This window comes from Papio anubis, chromosome 7 (assembly GCF_008728515.1).
Source record: "Papio anubis isolate 15944 chromosome 7, Panubis1.0, whole genome shotgun sequence".
Lineage (NCBI taxonomy): Eukaryota > Metazoa > Chordata > Mammalia > Primates > Cercopithecidae > Papio > Papio anubis.
This window is the reverse complement of record NC_044982.1, coordinates 12,477,417-12,497,597: the sequence shown is the minus strand read 5'-3', so window position 1 is coordinate 12,497,597 and position 20,181 is coordinate 12,477,417. Positions and strand designations below refer to the sequence as shown.

Genomic DNA, 20,181 nt, shown 5'->3' with positions numbered 1-20,181 from the left:
GCAACAAGAGTGAAACTCTGACTCAAAAACAAAAACAAAAACAAAAAAACAGATGTTGGCATGGATGTGGTGAACAAGGAACACTTTTACGTCCTGGTGGGAAAGTAAACTAGTATAGCCACTATGGAAAACAGTGTGGAGATTCCTTAAAGAATTAAAAGGAGAGCTACCATTTGATCCAGCAATCCCACTACTGGGTATCTACCCAGAGGAAAAGGAGTCATTATACGAAAAAGATACTTGCACACATGTTTATAACAGCACAATTCACAATTGCAAAATCGTGGAACCAACCCAAATGCCCATCAATCAACGAGTAGATAAAGAAACTGTGGTATATTTAGGACGGAATACTACACAGCCATAAAAAGGAATGGATTAACAGCATTTGCAGTGACCCGGATGAGATTGGAGACTATTATTCTAAGCGAGGTAACTCAGGAATGGAAAAACCAAACATCCTAGTTATCACTGATATGCGGGACTAAGTTATGAGGACACAAAAGCATAAGAATGATACAACAGACTCCAGGTACTTGGAGGGAAGAATGAAAGGGGGGCGAGGGATGAAAGACTACAAATACGGTGCAGTGTATATTGCTCGGGTGGTAAGTGCACCAAAATCTCACAAATCACCACTAAACTGGCACAGTGGCTCATGTCTGTAATCCTAACACTTTGGGAGGCCGAGGCAGGCAGATCACTTGAGTTCAGGAGTTCAAGACCAGCCTGGCCAACATGGTGAAACCCTGTCTCTACTAAAAATACAAAAATTAGCCTGGCATGGTGGCACATGCCTATAGTTCAGCTACTTGGGAGACTGAGGAAGGAAGACAGCTTGATCCCGGAAGATGGAGGTTGCAGTGATCCGAGATCGCACTGTTGCACTCCAGCCAGGGTGACAGAGCAAGACTCCGTCTCAAAAAAAAAACAAACAAAAAAACTTGCTCATGTAACCAAATACCACCTGTACCCCAATAACTTATGGAAAAATAAATTTTAAAAATAAACATCTAAACACAGAAAAGGAAAATTTTAAAAAACAGAAATGTGAAAAAAATAAATCAGGTATGCTATCAGTCAAAAAATAAATACGTAAACCCAGCCATTACAAATAATCATTAAACATAAATAATTTCAATAACTTGATAATTTTTTTTTTTTGAGATCCTGTCACCAAGGATGGAGTACAATGGCACGATCTCGGTTCGCTGCAACCTCTACTCCCTGGGTTCAAGCAATTCTTGTGGCTCAGCCCCCCAAGTATCTGGGACTACAGGCACGTGTCACCACGCCCGGCTATTTTTTTTGTATTTTAAGTAGAGACAGTTTCGCCATGTTGGCCAGGCTGGTCTCGAACTCCTGGCCTCAAGTGATCCATCTGCCTTGGCCTCCCAAGATGCTGGTATTACAGATGTGAGCGACCATGCCTGGCTTCAATAATTCAACTGAAAGACAGAAACTGTCTGATTAAACAGCAAGACGCATTTATATGCTGCCTATAAGAAATTCACATTAAATATAAAGATATAAATAAGGGAAAGTAATACTATGGAAAAACACACACCATGCTAACATTAATCAATAAAGCTGGACTGGCTGCATCAATATCAAAGTACATTTTAGAACAAAAAATATTACCGAAGAGAAAGAGGGCCATTTCATAATGATAAGAAGCCAATTCATTTAGAGGATATAACAACAATCTAATCTTTTAATCCATAAAACATTTATTCACATAAACTGATCGTCAGAATATATGAAGCAAAAACTAGTAGAACTGCAAGTAGAAAATTGTCACTCAATAAAAAAATAAGAGGCCAGGCGTAGTGGCTCATACCTGTAATCCCAGCACTTTGGGAGGCCGAGGCAGGCGGATCACGAGGTCAGGTAATCCAGACCATCCTGGCTAACACAGTGACACTCCGTCTCTACTAAAAATACAAAAAATCAGCTAGGCATGGTGGCGGGCGCCTGTAGTCCCAGCTACTTGGGAGGCTGGGGCAAGAGAACGGCGTGAAATCGGGAGGCAGAGCCTGCAGTGAGCCATGATCGCGCTACTGCACTCCAGCCTGGGCAACAGAGCAAGACTCCATCTCAAAAAAAAAAGAAAAGAAAAAGAAAAAAAAATAACTAACACAAATGTCTCTAATCTATTAAACAAAGTAAATTTGTAGTCAAAAATCTTCCTACAAAGACAAGTGCTGGCCCAGATGAATTCTACCAAACATTTAAGTTGGGGATAAAATGTCAATCCTATACAAATTATTTCAGAAAACTGAACAGAATACTTCAGAAATCATTCTGAAGCTATATTACTGATTCCAACACCAAAAACATTACAAGAAAACTACAAATATCCCATGAACCTAAATTCAAAAATTCTCAACAAAATTTTAGCAAATCAAATCCAACAATATATAAATACATTGGTATATTGTGACCAAGTTCAGTTTATCCCAGGAATGTCAGTCTAATTTTGTATTTGAAAATGTCATTCATCATACTGACAGACTAAAAATGAAAAACCACGTATTTCAATACATGCAGTAAAAAACCATTTGAAAAATATCCAACATCCATCCCTGATAAAACCTTTCAGCAAATGAGAAATCAAAGAGACCTTCCTCAACGTGATAAAAACCATCTACAAAAAGCTACAGCTAAGATCAGACTTAATGGTGAAAGACTAAATGTTTTCCCCAAAAGATCAAAAACAAAGCAATAATGCCCACTTTACCACTACAATTCAAAATTCTGCTAAAGGTGTTAGCCACTGCAATACCACAAGAAAAATAAAAGGCATCCAAGACAGGATAATGATCATCTTTGCAGAAAATACTGTGGAATCCTCAGAAAACTACTTGGTGGTACTAAGTTGCAGGACACAAGATCAATATACAAAAATCCATCATATTTCTACTTATTAGCAACAAACAATTGGAAATAAAAAATTTTAAATTACCATTTACAATAGAATCAAAAATACAAAATGCTTAAGGATAAATCTAACATAAGATGTGAAAAATCTATATACTGAAAATTATAAAACATTGCTGAGAAAGAAATGGAGAGATACCATATTCATAGACTGGAAAATTCAATATTGTTAAGATGTTATCTATCCTCAATTTGCTCTGTAATCAACAGAATCCCAATCCAAATATCAGCTTCCTTTTTTTGTAGAAATTGATTAAACGGATTCTAAAACCCATATGGGAAGGCAAATGCCTACAAGAGTCAAAATAACTTTTAAAAAAAACAGAGGACTTATACTACCTTTAAGACTTATTATAAAGCTAGTATAACCAAGAGAGTAAGAAACTGACATAAAGACTAGACAAGCAGATCAACGGAAAACAAAGACTCCAGAGGAAGACCCACACCTATATGGTCACAGACTTTCAACAAAGACGCAAAGTCAACTCAGTGGAGAAAGAATAGTTTTTCAACTAATGGTGCTGGAATAATTAGACAGCCATATGCAGAAAAACCCACAAACTTTGATCCATACTTCTCACTCTAAATAAAAGTTAACTCAATAAGGATTGGAGACCAAAACATAAAACCTAAGTCTATTAACACTTCTAGAACAAAACACAGGAGAAATCTTTGTGATCCTGAGTTAGGCAAAGGATTCTTAGATAAAATACCAAAGGCACCAAAAGCATAAATTAATAAAAGACAAGGCTAATTTGGATTTCATAAAAATAAAACCTTCTGCTCTTTGAAAAACACTGTTAAGAGAATGAAAAGGTGAGCCACAAACTGGGAGAAAAATTTGCAAATCTCACATTTGATAAAGGACATGTATCTAGAATACATAATGAACCCCAAAACTCTACAACAGAACATCCCAATTTTAAAATGGGTAAAATAATTGAATAGACAAATAAGCATATGTTAAAATGCTCAACATTGCTAGTCACTAGGGAAATGCAAATTCAAATGACAAGGAAATAATACTAAAATTTTAAAAGTCTAAAATAAAATTAAAGACCGAGTATAGGGCCGGGCGTGGCGGCTCACACCTGTAATCTCAGCACTTTAGGAGGCTGAGGTGGGCGGATCACAAGGTCAGGAGTTCACCACCAGCCTGGCCAACATGGTGAAACCTCATCTCTACAAAAACTATGAAAAAAAATTAGCCGGGCATGGTGGCAGGCACAGCTACTCGGGAGGCGAAGGTTGCACTGAGCCGAGATTGCACCACTGTACTCCAGCCTGGGTGACAGAGTGAGACTCCGTCTCCAAAAAAAAAAAGGGGGAGGGAGAGAGAAGAGTGAGAGAGAGAGAGAGAGAGAGAGAGAGAGAGAGAGAGAGAGTGAGAGAGAGAGAGAGTGTGTGTGTGTATGTGTGTGTGTGAGAAAGAAAAAAATGCAAATTAATTTATAGTGACAGAACGCCTAAGAAAGCCTATCAGTGGTTGCCTGAGGAGGAACAAGAACTGAGGGAGGGAGGGATTACAAAAAAAAACCAGGGCATCTTTTTGGGGGTAATGGATATACAGTTGACCCTTGAACACAAATTTGAATGTGGGGGTCCACTTATATCACATAATTTCTTCCACCTCAGCCACCCCTGAGACAGCAAGACCAACCCCTCCTCTTTCTACTCGGCCTACTCACAGTAAAGATGAAGATGAACACATTTATGATGATCCACTTCCATTTAATGAATAGCAAATACATTTTCTGTTCCTTACGATTTTAGTAACAGTTTTTCTCTAGTTTATGTTACTGTAAAAATAAAGTATATAATACAAAATATATGCTAATAGACTGCTTATGTTATCTGTAAGGCATCCAGCCAAAAATAGGCTATTTTAAGTTTGGGGGGAGTTCAAAATTATACATGGATTTTTGACTGCATGGGGGACCGGTGCCCCTAATCCCCACATTGTTTAAGGTTCTATTCGTTATTGCATGGGCAATGGTCTGTTCACAGCCCCAAATGGATGACTTATCCAAGTCGTTTTGAATTCTGGACTTGTAGATTCACAACCTGACAGGAACTGTGGTATAAATCCAAATGTCAATCTCTGGCCACAATGGCTCACATAAACCTTGTTTCTGCCTTCCAGGGACTTATTTCCAGGACTCTGCTGCACATATCAAAGCAGTGTAGCAGAATGCTTAACAACACACAGAACTAGCCTGGAATCCAGACACTACCATTTCAGTCGTGTAATTTTAGGGAAGCTGTCTATGCTCTGTGAGGTTGAGTTTTCTCATCTGTAACATGGGAATAATGGTACTTACCTCAGGGTGGTTGTGACAACCGACCTCATCAACATAAAGCACTTAACACAGTGCATGACACATCTTAAATGCTCAGTAAATGTTCTAAGTTATAATCTCCATTCCCCTTTCCTGTGGGTTCCTCACTCTTCCACCTATATGACTGTCACAGAACCTCATCAAGAGTTTCCCGACCACTGTTTCAGAAACCCAAAGCACAACGTGTCTATTGAACACTTAAAATGTAGTTACTCTAACCTGACATGTGCTGCAAGTTTAGTAATTTATTACTAAAAATTAATTAAAATTTTAAAATTGTTTAAAAATTTAAGTAATTTATTACTTAAAAATTTAGTAAGAAAATGTAAAATATCTCACTAGTTTTTTTAACTTTTAAAAAATGTGGCTTCTACTAAATTTTCAATTACACATGTGTTTTACATTATACAATCACCGTTCTGTAACCGTGGGTTCCGCATCTTGGGGATCGACAATATTCAGGGGGTAAAAAAAAAAAAAAACTGTATCTGTACTAAACATCGTACAGACTTTTCTTGTCATTACTCCCTAAACAATACGGTGTAACAATTTACATAAGACCTACATTATATGAGGTATTGTAAGTAATTTAGAGATGATTTAAAATATACAGGAGGATGTGCATAGCTTATATGCAAGCACTACACCACTTTATATCAGACTTGAGCATCCCTGGATTTTGGTATCCAAGGGAGGTCCTGGAACCAATCCTCCATGGATATCAAGAGATGACTATATGTATTTCTAACGGACACTGCTGGTCTAAACAGACCAATAGTTCCAGGCAGTACTAGTTCCTCCCCCAAGTCAGTAGTCTAGTTATCCAGCAAAGCCAACCTGTCGTTGCTTCCAAAAGTCTTGCAGGAACCTCACACAGCCTAGTCCTAACAGTCACGTCATAGCTGAATCTGTTTATAAAATCCACCCAATGACTATCCACCACGCTCAAATCCTTCCAATGACAAGAAATTCATGAACTCCCAAAGCAGCAACCCTTTTCACCTTTGCACAACTCCTGAGAATTAGACAGTTCTTCCTTATACTCATGTAGATCTACCTCTCCAGAGGGCTGATCTTAGCCTTACCTTACCCCATGAGTCATTCAGAAAAGGCTCAAGAACAGGAGAAACTACCATTTGCAGACCACTTCCAATGTACAGTGTAAGCTTTAGCTTACTGTAGCATTTAACCCTCACAGCAATGCAAGAGGTAGAAACTGTTATCTCCATTTGGTTGATAATGGGGTCTATAGAGCTGAGAGAGATAAAAGTGATGGCTAGGGTATCATTCAGGAAGAGCGTATTTCAAACCAGAGGGGGCTGACTTCTAAACAACTTTATTCAGCGTTGCTTTTGTGGTTATGTTCTCAACATTCTTCTCTCTCCCAATTATCTGGCTTATTAGTAGCTATGGGCTCAAACCAGAAGCAATCCTGCCTTGGCCGGAGTTGCCCTTACCTGTCTCAGCAGCCCCAAGGATGTCCAGTCTGTCACGGATGGCAGGTGCCAAGGTCAGGGCTTGGATCGGTGTGGGTGCAGAGAAGCCTAGAAAGCTGAGTGCTCGGAGAACCGGCCTGGGAACAAACAGGTCCTTCCAAGCTGACACATCTGCCTTCTGATCATGAACTTCAGGAATCCATGTCTTCACTTTTTTGGGCACCTTAACAGCAGTGCTCTGAGAAGGCTCCAAACCTTTTTTCCCTTTATTTTTCTTCTTTTTTGGAGCAGTTTGGACCAGGTTTTCCGATGTCTTCTCTCCAGCCTCCGGATCATCACAAACCATGCCATCTCCCTGGGCCTCCAGCTCAGAATCTTTGACTTCAACCTCTTTCTGGGTAGTAGTTCCTTCAGTTGCTACATTTTTACTTTTCTTCAACTTGATCTTTTTCTTTGGTGAGCTAGACTCTCCCTCCTCCTCTTCTTCTGAAACAGCTTGTGCCTTTCTCTTGGGTGCCTCCTTTGAGAAGAGACTGGAGGGATTCTTGGCAGGAGAGACCAACTGGTAATCTGTCAATTCCTCAAAGCATACCAAATCATCCATCTGTCCATCTGCAAACATATTTGGGTCAATCTTCACTTCCTTCCATTTTCCCACAACTTTGATTCCCTTTGTCTGAAATTTGCCATAGTTTGATGCCTTTGGCCTTGATTTTGTGTCCTTCAACTTCATGGTTGCTGAAAAGGAGATACATGTTCTATTAGGTTGGTGTCTGAGAAGCAGAGGGTTCTGATGCAACAAATATTTTCTAAGCAACTAGGCCCTACAAAGAACTGAGGATACAAAGACGGCTATCACACAGTTGCTCCCACCTAGAGAAGAACAAAGAAGGAAATACCACACAACAGACAGCTTTGCCCGAAACACAGGGTACACATGTGATGGAACAAAGACGTATGAGCTAGACCTGGTTTGAATTCCAAATTCAACACTTACTGCGTGTGTGACCTTGGATAGTGCCACCCACTCCTCTCTGAACTTCAGTGCTCTCATCTATAAAAAGGGAGGAGAGTACCTAACAATATCTAAGTTGTATATTTTGTGTAAATAAAGGAAATTATGTAAAGCACGAAGGATGAAGCCTGCCACACATAAGCCATTCTGAAGGCAGAGTAAGAATCTGAGGGGTTTTTCTTGTGGGGGCAGGAGGGGTGAGCTTTATTAAAAGCGTATTGCGCTTGCTTCCTTCTCAAGCCTTGCCTGAGAGAGCAAATGCCTGCTCCACCATCCCTTCCTTTGCCAAGCGTCTTAAAACCCATCCAGCTTTTTCATCATATTTTAAGTGGCTTAATGGCCATTTAGGCCCAACTCGTTTGGGTGGAACTCGATCCAGGTTTTCCCTTTTCAGAAAGCCCAAGGAAGACAACAGGTTCCGTGAAAAAGACCAAGGTAAATCTTGGTTCAAATCCGGATCCACCACTCGTCAGCTGTGGCTCTGCGGTGGACGTATCCATCTCTGAGTCTCTATTTCCCCGTCTGCACAATGGGAATAAGAAGGACATTTGTCCCACAGAATCGTTATACGCCACCACGAAAAAGTGACGCACGTCAAAAACCGCTGAGCATGGCGCCCGGCGAGGAGAGCACGTTCGCACACGGTGCCCGCCGGACCCGCTGCGCCACGGCAAAAAAAACACGCGGGGTTCAACGAGGAGAGGGCGGGGGGTGCCACGCGAACCGGGCGAGGACACGGGGACCGTCAGGCAGAGTAGAAAGGCCTCTGTTTCCTCGTGACGCCGGTCTCGCGCGGCGCTCTCGCTTTGTCTCAGGCACGAACGCGCGCACGAAACCGAGAAGCCGAGGCCGTCAGGCCCTGATGCCCAGACAAGGAGCCCAAGGCGCGGGGACCATGGCGCGCAGCTCCGTTGGACGGCTTGGGCCGGCGGCCGCCCTCTCTGGACCCGGGAACCCACCGGCGCAGAGAGACCCGCGACAGGAACCCGGGTTCCTGGCCTCAGCCCCTCTCCAGAGTCGGCTCCAGCTCCGCTCGTTCTGGTACTCACCGTCTGGAGACGCCACCGCAGCTCTGTTGGTCGCCGGTCAGGAGCCTCAGAAACCGCCGCTGTGCCTCAGCTGCAGAAGCAACCGCAGTTCCGGGGCGGGACCGCCACACACGTACTCGTGCGCCCTGCGGAGGAAGTCCCGCCCCTGTGGCAAACTCAGCTACCTGATTGGCTGCCTCGCGGACCAAAGCTGTGCTGATGGGAGAGCTGGCTTGGGGCGCTGGCCCCTCCTCTTCCAGCTTTGCTCCTCCCCGCTTAGGGAAAGGCCACAGAAGGTGAAGTTCTGTGTGCTCTCTCCGACTAGAGAGTTTGTCAGCTCCCGCACAGTAACGTAAGATTTCTTTTATTTTTGGTGTAGTTTTGTTACCAGAAAGGGGTCCCGATCCAGACCCCAACAGAGGGTTCTTGGATCTTGCGCAAGAAAGAATTCAGGGAGAGTCCGCATAGCAAAGCAAAAGCAAGTTTATTAAGTAAAGTGGTGAAAGTGCGGCTACTTCGTAGACGGAGTGGGGCGTTCCCGAAAGTAAGAGGACGTACGCGTCCATCATAGGGAGATGTACTCTGCTACAAAGGTGACCTGTGATGAGTGTTCCTTGTATTGTAATTGTTTGGGGCCGCCATGAACCGTGCCCATATAAGACGACAAACTTAATTGATAAATGTTGTGTGTGTTCAGACTAATCCACTGACAGGCCATTCTCCCTTCTCTCTCCCTTTCCTTGGGACTTTATTCCCTGAGACACAACAGTATTGAAATTAGGTCAATTAATAACCCTACAATGGGCCTCTAACTGTTCAAGTGAAAGAAAGAGTCGCACATCTCTCACTTTAACTCAAAAGCTAGAAATGGTTAAGCTTAGTGAGGAAGGCATGTCAAAAGGCAAGATAGGCTGAAAGCCAGGCTGAAAGTTTGCACCAAAAAAGGTAGCCAGTTTGTGAATGCAAAGGAAAGTTACTGAAGGAAATTCAACATTTTACGCTAACGAACACATGAATGGTAAGAAAGTGAAACTGTTTATTGCCGATTTGGAGAAAATTTTAGTAGTTTGGATAGAAAATAAAACCGGCTACAACATCCCCTAAAACCAAAACCGAATCCAAAGCAAGGCCCTGATTCTCTTCTGTTCCGTGGTGCCTGAGAGAGGTGAGGAAGCTATAGAAGTTTGAAGCTAGAAGAGATTATTTCATGAGGTTTAAGGAAAGACGCTGTCTCCAGAAACGTAAAAGTGTAAGATGAGGCAGCAAGTGCTGATGGAGAAGCTGCAGCAAGTTATCCCCAAGATCTAGGTAAGATCACTGATGAAGGTGGCCACTGAACAACAGGTATTCAGTGTAGACAGAACAGCCTTCTATTGGAAGAAGATGCCATCAAGGACTTTCATAGCTAGAGAGGTCAATGTCTAGCTTCAAAGGCCAAGCTCACTCTTTTGTTAGAGGCTAATGCAGCTAGTCACTTTAAATTGAAGCCAGTGCGTGTTTACCATTCTAAAAATCCTAGGTCTTTTAAGAATTACACTAAGTATAATCTGCCTGTGCTCTGTAAGTGCAACAACAAAGCCTGGATGACAGCACATTTGTTCATAGCATGGTTTACTGAATATTTTAAGCCTACTGTTGAGGACTACTGCTCAGAAAAAAGATTTCTCTCAAAGTATTATTGCTCATTGAAAATGTGCCTAGTCACCTAAGAGCTCTAATTGAGATGTATATGGAGATGAATGTTGTTTTCATGTCTGCGAACCAAGATCCATTCTTCAGCCCATGGATCAAGAAGTAATTTTGCCTTTCAAGTTTTATTATTTAAGATACATTTTGTAAGGCTATGGCTGCCATAGATAGTTATTCCTCTGATGGATCTGGGCAAAGTAAATTGAAAACCTTCTGGAAAGGATTAACTATTCTAGATATCATTAAGAACATTTGTGATTCATGGGAAGAGGTCAAAATATCAAAATTAACAGGAGTTTGGAAGAAGTTGATTCCAGTTCTCATTGATGACTTTGAGAGGTTCAAGACTTCAGTGAAGGAGGTAACTGCAGATGTGGTTGGAAATAGCAAGAAAACTAAAATTACAAGCGGAGCCTGAAGATATGACTGAATTGTGGCAATCTCATGAGAAACTTGAATGATGAGCAGTTCCTTCTAATGTATGACCAAAGAAAGTGGTTTCTTGAGATAGAAAATCTATTCCTGGTGAAGGTGTTGGGAACACTGTTGAAATGACAATGAAGGATTTACACTATTTCATAAACTTAGTTGATAAAGCAGTGGCAGAGTTTGAGAGATTGACTACAATTTGGTACATTCTACTGTGGATAAAATGCTATCAAACAGCATCACATGCTGCTGAGAAATCTTTCATGAAAGGAAGCATCAATCCATTCAGCAGACTTCATTGTTATGTTATTTTAAGAAATTGCCACAGCACCTCCCCTTTCAGCAACCACCACCCTAATCAATCAGCTGATTTCAGAAAAAAAGAAAGGTATATTATGGCAGAGGGGCACAGTCAAAATGTTAATAATTGGTGAATTCTTGGTGCTAGAGTAAGGGTACATGAGTGTTCATTGTACTATTCTTTCAGCTTTTTTGAGGTTTAAAACTTTTCAAAATGAAGAGTTGAGTAAATTGTTTTGATTTAAAATTATGAATTAAAAAAGAAATTGGTTTAAGCCAGGTATGGCGGCACATCCCTATAGCCCCAGCTATCTAGGAGGCTGAAGAGGGAGGATCGCTTGGGCTCTGGAGTATGAGTCCAGCATGGGCAACATAGCAAGACATCATCTTTAAAAAAAGAAAAAGAAAGAAGGAAAGAAATAGAGTCAATTTTCATTTTTAAAAATGGGGGAGGGGAGATGCCAACCAAGAGCAAAATGATGGCAAAGGTTCCTTTATAGTAGTAGGAATATATGTATTTTTTTTCTTCTTCTCAATATTCTAATTTTAAAATATAGTTAAAATAAACTATTTTAATGTTATTCTTCTTTTACAGATGAGAAAACAGACGCAGGATGATTAATTTGCCAGAGTCATATAGCTAATGTTACAGGGCTCAGACCTGACTCAGAGCTCCATAACGTTAACGGGGTGCGGTGGCTCACACCTGTAATTCCAGCACTTTGGGAGGCCCAGGTGGGTGGATCGCTTGAGCTCAGGAGTTCAAGATCTGCCGAGGTGACATGGTGAAACCCCGTCTCTACAAAAAATACAAAAATTAACTGGGCTTGGTGGCATACACCCTTAGTCCCAGCTACTTAGGGAGCTGAAGTAGGAGGATTGCTTGACCCCAGGAGGTCGAGGCTACAGTGAGCCATGTTCATGCTGCTGTGGGATAATTAAGGAATCAGAGAGACCGAGGGGTTGAGGAGGAATTAATTATTTAGGTGCACTAACCCAGTCAGATTAACATCCAAAGGACTGAGCCCTGAACAAAGGGTCAAGCAACCTTTCGTGGGGCCGGGCTCGGAGATTTGTGCAGGTGAAAGCATATTACAGAAGCGAGAAACAAAGCTATTCAGTTGCGACCTGCATTACATTATTTTTTACTTCTCAAAGAACAACATGTTTTGCGACTTGAGATTATCTGTTTAGTGACCTTGCAGCTACACAGCTAGAGAAACAGAGTCTTCACAACGCCTGGGAAAGGGAGAGAGAAGACTCACTAGCCTCAGAAAGAAAAACAGGCAGTTAATTTTAAAGGACTCCAGCCCTTTGTCTTCCTCAAGGGGAATTGGGTTTTCTTACATACAACTGAGTTTTTGCTTACACAGTTTTTAATTTCTTCTAATTCCTGTTCCATTTCCCCCCTTTGGTGTTTTTTATAACAAAGGTGTTAATAGAAAGCACTACTATTTGCCACCTCTTCATGGAGCTGAGCTGCTGCTTCTCCTGGTAGCGGCTAATATTTGGTTAATGCCATGAAATTTGTGGTAGTGTGCCGCGTTACTACTGCATCTATAGTTAAGTGAATACTCCTAATAAACGGGGGTAAAAAGCAAGGAAGGCTGAGGCAGATGTCAAAAATAAACCTACCAATGAGGGTTTTGAATCCTCCAAAGGTTGGGAACCATCTTCTAAACAAGGAATCCAGAGACCATCCGGCCCAAGTCTGAACTGGAACATGGGCCAACTTGCGCATTCTAGCTGTGATTATGCTTCTTTTATTTTTTTTTTATAAACTGGATATCCTAAGAGTTCCCCTTGCTTCAGAGGAATTCAAAAGAGGGATGGCTTGATTGTTTCTAACACACATGCCCTTGTCCATTTAGCCGGCAGTTGCCGATGTGCCCATGCTCCACAGATTCAGTATAGGCCAGAGGGCGTTTTCCAAGCATTTGGAGCCTCTAGCTGATACCAAGAGTGGCTTAGAGTAGAGAATCGAGAGAAAGGGTTTGGATCTGCTAAGTAGGAGTCTTCTGGGTGTTTCTCCATAGAGTTTTGTTTTAGTCTCATCATAATACTGTTGCCCTAGGCAGGTTGTTTGTCCTGCTGCCTCTGTGAAAGCCTTTCCCCAACGCGCAATACAGTATTTTCCAATTATGGAGATTTTTAACAACCAAACACTGGCTAAGGCTGTTGGTTTACTGGCAGGGTTAGGCGAAGTGAAGTTATCTTGTGGGATTAATTTCTTAGCCTCCCATGGTCACTGGTCCCCTATATTAGTTCTTCCACATACATAGCTTGAGGAAATTTCTAAGCTGCCAGCTAGGTTTTCAGCTAGTTGAGCAAATAAGTTTTTGGTTGATGGGAAAGCTCAGGCGCTGACTGATCAAAATGCTTGTAGAATGACTTATGGACTCGGAATTGCGGGGTTGGACACATTTGATTCCTTCTAGTCTTTTTGACAATTAGTAGTGGAACTCCAAGGCCTGCTCCTTGTCTATCAACTCGTAGTAGTGATGTCTGTCCTGTATACCAAAAAGGTAGCTCTGGCTTTAAGATAGTAAAATTTAAAGGATTGCATGTTCTTGTCTTACAGTTTGGTTTGGTTGACATACTACTTTGCAGAGCAGTCCTTCCTGAATATAAATATTGGAGCTGTGTTAGTGTTGACCACTGAATGTTACAGTCTGGGCATCCGATTTGTGGTTCTCCATACTGATGTTTAGGGCTGCCCCTGCTAAACCTGTCTTGTATTAAACTATTGCAGACTGTGTCTGGTTGTATGTGTAGGTTTTTAACTTGGTTCCTGTACATTTATAGTAAGTACGGTACAGTAGAGTTTTGACTACGGTATTTCTTACCCAGGTAGTATGTACACAGTGTGGACATCTTTTAAAGAATTCTCACTTTGTAGCATAGGCAGAAATGGTAACAGCATCAGTGTATGTAGTAGAAACATGCTTATACTACACATGGGCGTGCAAACCTCCCTCTGGGCATAGACATTTGCAGCATTTGCAATGACAACATAACAGAACAATCAGTATTGACAGAATTATAACTAGGCTTATAAATTGTATTCACATTTACTTATCCAGAGATGGTCCTCTTAGCTTCGGCTGTGCGTTGACTAGTCAGCTTCCAGGATGTGACTAGAGCAGAGCTTGCAGGATCCTCAAGCTTCAGCCATGCGTAGACTGACCAGCCTCCGGTGTGGTCAGAGCAGGGCAGTTGTCCTTCTTACCGGTAGTTGCGTTTCGCCGTAGGACTATTCAGATGGAGTGATGTGGGTCTTGTTGGTTAATCCACTGGGTATCGTCGGGAATCACTGCTGCCACTGGTTTCAGCCGGCTATGGTGAATCTAAGGTGTGACACCTGCAACTTTTAACAGCAGTGGAAGTAGACGTGATTACAATATGAGGCCTATCGTATGTGGGTCCTAGAGTGGTTGGATTCCATTTTTTAGCTTAAACAAAATCCTTAGGTTTGAAAGGGTGTGCTGGGTCTATTAGACTTATAGGCATTTTTCTATACCTAGCCATGCATTTTTACATAGCCATACTTAAAATCTGCATTTGCCTTCTTAAAGTTAGCTCCTCTAGTTTACAGAGATTACCTTTAATCTGTCTTATGATGGGGAAAGGTGGCCGATCGAATGAAATCTCACAGGGCGAATACCCAGTTTGTTTGGTGGAAGTGCACCTGATTCAGAGGAGGACCATGGGCAAGACCTGATCCCACCTTTGATAAGTTTCTTGACACAATTTTTTAGTAGCTGTTCGAGTGTCCAGTTCCTCCGTTCCACCTTCCCTGAACTCTGTGGTCTGTAGGCTGTGTGCAGTTTCCATTTGATCTTTAAAAGTTGAGTCAGCAGTTGTACAACTTCTGCCACAAATGCCCCAAATCTTGGTATGGTATCTTTTAGTAGCACCTTTGTCACCTCTCGTGCCTTTTCAGTTCTGGTGGAGAAGGTCTCAACCCACCCCGAGTAGGCACAAACAAACACTAGCATATACCGGTAACCTCCGGCTCGAGGCAACTCAGTGAAGTCTACAAGCAGGTTCTCACAAGGCGCAGCTCCCACTTCTGGTATTCCTGGGGGTCAAGTAGGTCCTTGGATTATTCCAGGCACAGGATAGACATTGTTCACGAACAGCACAGGTGATGGCCGAGAGCCATGGCACATAGAAATGCCAACCTATCAAAGTTTCTAGGGCCGTCCTCCCAATGTGTGTTCCTCGATGGATCTGCTTCACAAACCTTGGGGCTATGGTTTCTGGGACAGCTAGCCTCCCGTCAGAGAACACCCACCATCCGTCTTTAGTATATTTTTCTGTTTCCTGACCAAACCAAGCTTTTTCACTTGAAGAGTAATTGGGTACCTCTGAGAAAGGAGGCTCTATAAGGAGAGGCATTGCTAGAGTTCTTTCTTCAGGTAAAGCCTTGCACATTACTGCCTGCCAAGCCTCTCGGTCTGCCTTTTTGTTGCTCTGTGCCTCATAACTTTTCCCGATTTGGTGTCCTTTGCAATGGATGACAGCCACCTTCTCTGGAGCCCATGTGGCTTCTAATAATTGCAAAATTTCCTCTCTCTTTTTTTTTTTCCTTTAGTAGTGAAAAGTCCTCTCTCTTTGTATATTGCCCCAAGGGTGTGCAGGGTTGCAAAAGCATATCTTGAATCAGTATATATGTTTACTTTCTTCCTCTTGGCCAGTAACAGTGCTCTGGTTAATGCTATTAATTCAGCCTTTTGAGCGGAAGTCCCAGAAGGTAAGGCTTGAGCCTCGACTATCGAGTGTTGGGTCACTACTGCATACCCTGCATATCACACCCCATCTGTTGTGAAACTGCTACCATCAGTATTCAACATATGGGCTCTCCAAGGGGTTGTCTCTCAGATCTTCCCGGCTCGAGAACACTTCGTCCACCGTATTTATGCAACAAGGGGGAAGGTGCTGTCAGCAGTGAGGCAACCTACCGTCCTTCCAATCGGGTTCCTCCACAGGCAGCAGGGTAGTTGAGTCCAAGTTATTTACAGTCTCCAGTGTTATCTGGGGATTTTCACACAGAAGCCCTTGATACTTTAGCATTCTAGAGTTGGACAGTGGTCGATGTCCTCTTTGCTCCATTAAGGTGACTACAGCATGTGGCACCCAAACTATTAACTTCTGACCTAGGGCTAGCTTGTTGGCACCTTCTATAAGGATTGCAGTAGCTGCCAACGCCCTGAGGCAGTGGGGCCAACCTAAGGCCACCAAGTCCAGTCTTTTGGATAAGTGTGCTACCGGCCGATACTAAGAGCCCAACAACTGAGTTAAGACTCTGACTGCCATTCCCTTTCATTTATCCACATACAAAAAGAAGGGCTTTTTACATCTGGCAACCCTAGCACCGGGACTTGGATGAGGGCTTCCTTTATATCTTTGAAGGCCTTTTCCTGTTCCTTTTCCCATAGGAGGGGCTCTCTTTCTTTTCCTTTGGGAGCCTCAGATAAGGGCCTTGCTATAAGGAAGAAATTTGGAATCCAGATTTGGTAGAATCCAGATTCGGCTGAATCCCGCTGCACTTAGAAATTCCCTGACGTGCTGCCTTGTAACTGGGGTGGGCAGTGCACATGCAGCCTCCTTGCGTGCACTTCCAAGCCTGCGCTGGCCTGTATTCACCATTTGGCTTGCACACAGGCAGCAGGGGAGTATTCCAGGAGGACTTGCATTTCACTATAATCCTATGTTCATAGAGTCGATTTAAATGTTTTGCTATGCCATCAATTGCGTCTCCGGGTAGGGGGGTATTGATGGACTTGTACTGGGGCAGCATGAGGGTTAAGCTCTACTAGCACCAGGGGTCTGTTTGCAGCAAGTCCAGGAGGGTTGTCCTCAGCCCATACACCTGGTACCTTGAAAAGCATTCTCCACATATTGTGTAGGTCCGGCTCTGGCAGCCTCCTGGTACACAGTTCATAGAGCTGCCGTTCCTCAGTTCTTGAGGCTGAGTCAATACCATTGCCTTAGACCTTCCAAACTACAGTGTCATATTCCCTTTAGGTGTAAAGGAAATTTGTGCAGTTTCTGGAGTAAGTCTCTCCCTAACAAAGGCACTGGACAATTTGGCATATGTAGAAACTCATGCTGCACTTCTTGTCCCCCAATAACGTATCTCCTGGATTTGCAAAAAGGTCTCTTTTCTTTGGCCCCTGTAGCCCATATGATAGTAGCACAGTTCTTTGTGTGTGGGGGGGCGGGTGGGGGGGCTAATTGGGTGAGTTACCACAGAGAAATCAGCACCAGTATCGACCAAAAAATCCATTAATCGGCCCCCTACTTCCATAAAGACTATAGGCTCCCCAGGGCCTAAAAGGATGGATCCCTGTCTGTCTCAGTTCTCCAAATTCTCGCGCCCCGGTAAGCCGCTCAGATCAGGGTCTGCCTTTGAAGCACCACAACTAGCAACTGAACGCTGCACTCGGTTGTTAAACCATTGACCATTCTCCTTATTCTTGTGTCATCCTTCTAGTGTCCTTTCCTTTTGCACTGTGCACATTAGTCTCTCTCTAGCCTCAGCCAGCTTTCAAACTCCTGTCCAGACTAGCCTTTTCCACGACTGTGTTCACGCCTGCATCCATGCCCCCTTGCAAAGCCAGCTTCTCTTCCTATAAGGGCTGCTGCTAGTAAATTTCTCTGTGGTAACTCACCCAGTTAGTGCCCCCCACCACACACACACACAAAGAACTGTGTGGGCTACAGGGACCAAAGAAAAGAGACCTTTTTGCAAATCCAGGAGATGTGTTATTGGGGGACAAGAAGTGCAGCATGAGTTTCTATATATGCCAAATTGTCCTTTCTTAAGCCTCCGATCTACTTTCTTCTTTGCCTCCTTGTGGGCGGCAAGCCACCCAGGTGCCGAGGCAAGAGATCGAGGGCATGAGCTGTTCCAGTATAATAAAATATATAAAATAAGAATAGTTATACTAGGTATAGATCATAGATATGATTATATATGAATATCATTAATCATTAGTTTGTAGCAATTACTCTTTATTCCAATATTATAATAATCCTTGCTCTACAATTATAACCTAGGGAAAACCAGGCCATACAGAGATAGGAGCTGAGGGGACACAGTGAGAAGTGATCAGAAGACTGGAGTGCGAGCCTTCTGTTATGCCTGGGCAGGGCCACCAGAGGGCTCCTTGGTCTAGCGGTAACGCCAGTGTCTGGGAAGATGCTGGTTGCCAAGCTGACCTTGGTCTAGCGGTAGCGTCAGTGTCAAGGAAAAACACCCGCTACTTAGCAGACCGGGAAAGGGAGTCTCCCTTTCCCCGGAGGAGTTCAGAGAAGACTCTACTCCACCTCCTGTGGAGGGCCTGACATCAGTCAGGCCCGCGCACAGTTGTCCAGAGGCCTAACCGTCTCCCTGTGATGCTGTGCTTCAGTGGTCACGCTCCTAGTCTGTCTTCATGTTCCATCCTGTACACCTGGCTCTGCCTTTTAGGTAACAGTAGCAAATTAGTGAAAGTACTAAAAGTCTCTGATATGCAGAAATAATGGTGTAGGCCGTGTCCTCTCTCTCTCTCTCTCTGTCTCTCCGTCTCAGCTGCCAAACAGGGAAGGGCCCCCTGTCCAGTGGATACGTGACTCATGTGACCTTGTCAATCACTGGAAATAACTCATACTCCTTACCCTGCAACTTTTCCTTGTATCCAATAAATATCAGTGCAGCCTGGCATTCGGGGCCACTACCGGTCTCCGTGTCTTGGTGGTAGTGGTCCCCCGGGCCCAGCTGTCTTTTCTTTTATCTCTTTGTCTTGTGTCTTTATTCCTATAATCTTTCATCTCTGCACCCAGGGAGAAAACCCACCAACCCTGTGGGGCTGGACCCTACACCTCCTGGTCTCAGTTAATGTACACCTTGGTAGCCACTTTAATAAGCTGAGTAGCATTCATGCCTACGGAACTTCTGACTTCTGCAGTTGATGCCTGATATCTCCTTGGGCCTGTCTTAGAAATGCTGTATCCACCATGCACTGATTTTCAGCAGCCTTAGGGTTAAATGGAGTGTACAACCAAAATGCCTCACAAAGTCTTTCTTAAAATTCATTGGTGCTTTTTTCTGCACCCTGGAGCACCTCTGAGATTTTTTTATATTGGTTGCCTTTTTCTTTTACCATCCTTTAGCCTTTGTAGAAGTGCTTCTCAGCACTTTTGTAGGTGCTGAAGCTGGACTGCATCATCTGGGTCCTAATGGGGGTGCTCTTATCCTCTTACGAGGCATAAGCATAACTTGGGCATGGCTTGACCTGAGACGGCCTGCCTGACTTTTCCAGCCTTTCAGTTTAACTTCCCGGAGCTCTGATTTCTCCTTCTCGGGTGAGTCTAGGAGCCTGTATCTCTTTGAACTTAACTCCTTAGGGGCAGTTAGCCTTGGTAAAGGGGGGTAGATTGGAATGTAGTGAGGAGGGATCTCTGTTCCCTTCTGTGGTTCTTGCAAAACCAGTTTTCTCTTTCCTGAGACTTTTCTTTTGTCTCCATAGCTGCCCATTATCCCTCCATAGCTTCATCCCATAATCACCTCTAAATCCTTTTTACAAAATTTTATCATGCACTTCAAAGGAGTTGGTTTTGATGCTTTTCCTCCCATTTCCTCCCTTGCGACATACTTTCAGTCTCACTTTCAATCTCAGGTCCACCAGACCGGGTCCTATTATGGGAGTTTCTGGTTTTGACGCTTTTCCTCCCATTTCCTCCCTTGCGACATACTTTCAGTCTCACTTTCAATCTCAGGTCCACCAGACCGGGTCCTATTATGGGAGTTTCCGACACTGCTCAGCTAGGAACGTGCCTTCCCCTCTCACAGCCTGCTGCGGTCGTGGAGCTGGTCCTATCAGCTGTACACAATGTCCTAGGTCTGATTTCCCCCACATTCGCCTGGGAGCACACAGCCCACACTAAGGGATCTGTGCCTCCCTACATCATTCCCTTCATTGGCCTCTCCCGAGACTATCTCTTTCACACACCTCCCC

At 43.4% G+C, this 20,181-nt stretch overlaps 2 protein-coding genes across 3 annotated transcripts in view; one reads left to right on the top strand and one right to left on the bottom strand.

Moving 5' to 3' along the window:
- DDX24 (DEAD-box helicase 24) overlaps positions 1-8,906 on the bottom strand; it is a 29,429-nt gene extending 20,523 nt beyond the window's left edge. For both annotated transcript variants that reach the window (XM_003902205.5, XM_021941516.2), the window contains exons 1-2: positions 8,780-8,906; positions 6,737-7,453 (exon numbers count right to left, since the gene is read on the bottom strand). In XM_003902205.5, coding sequence (XP_003902254.1) covers positions 6,737-7,448 — 712 coding nt within the window. In that variant the 5' untranslated portion in view covers positions 7,449-7,453; positions 8,780-8,906. The remainder of the gene's footprint in view (positions 1-6,736; positions 7,454-8,779) is intronic.
- Positions 8,341-20,181, top strand: part of LOC101007445 — a 28,729-nt gene continuing 16,888 nt past the window's right edge. The window contains exon 1 of the mRNA XM_021940342.2: positions 8,341-9,110. Coding sequence (XP_021796034.2) covers positions 8,341-9,110 — 770 coding nt within the window. The remainder of the gene's footprint in view (positions 9,111-20,181) is intronic.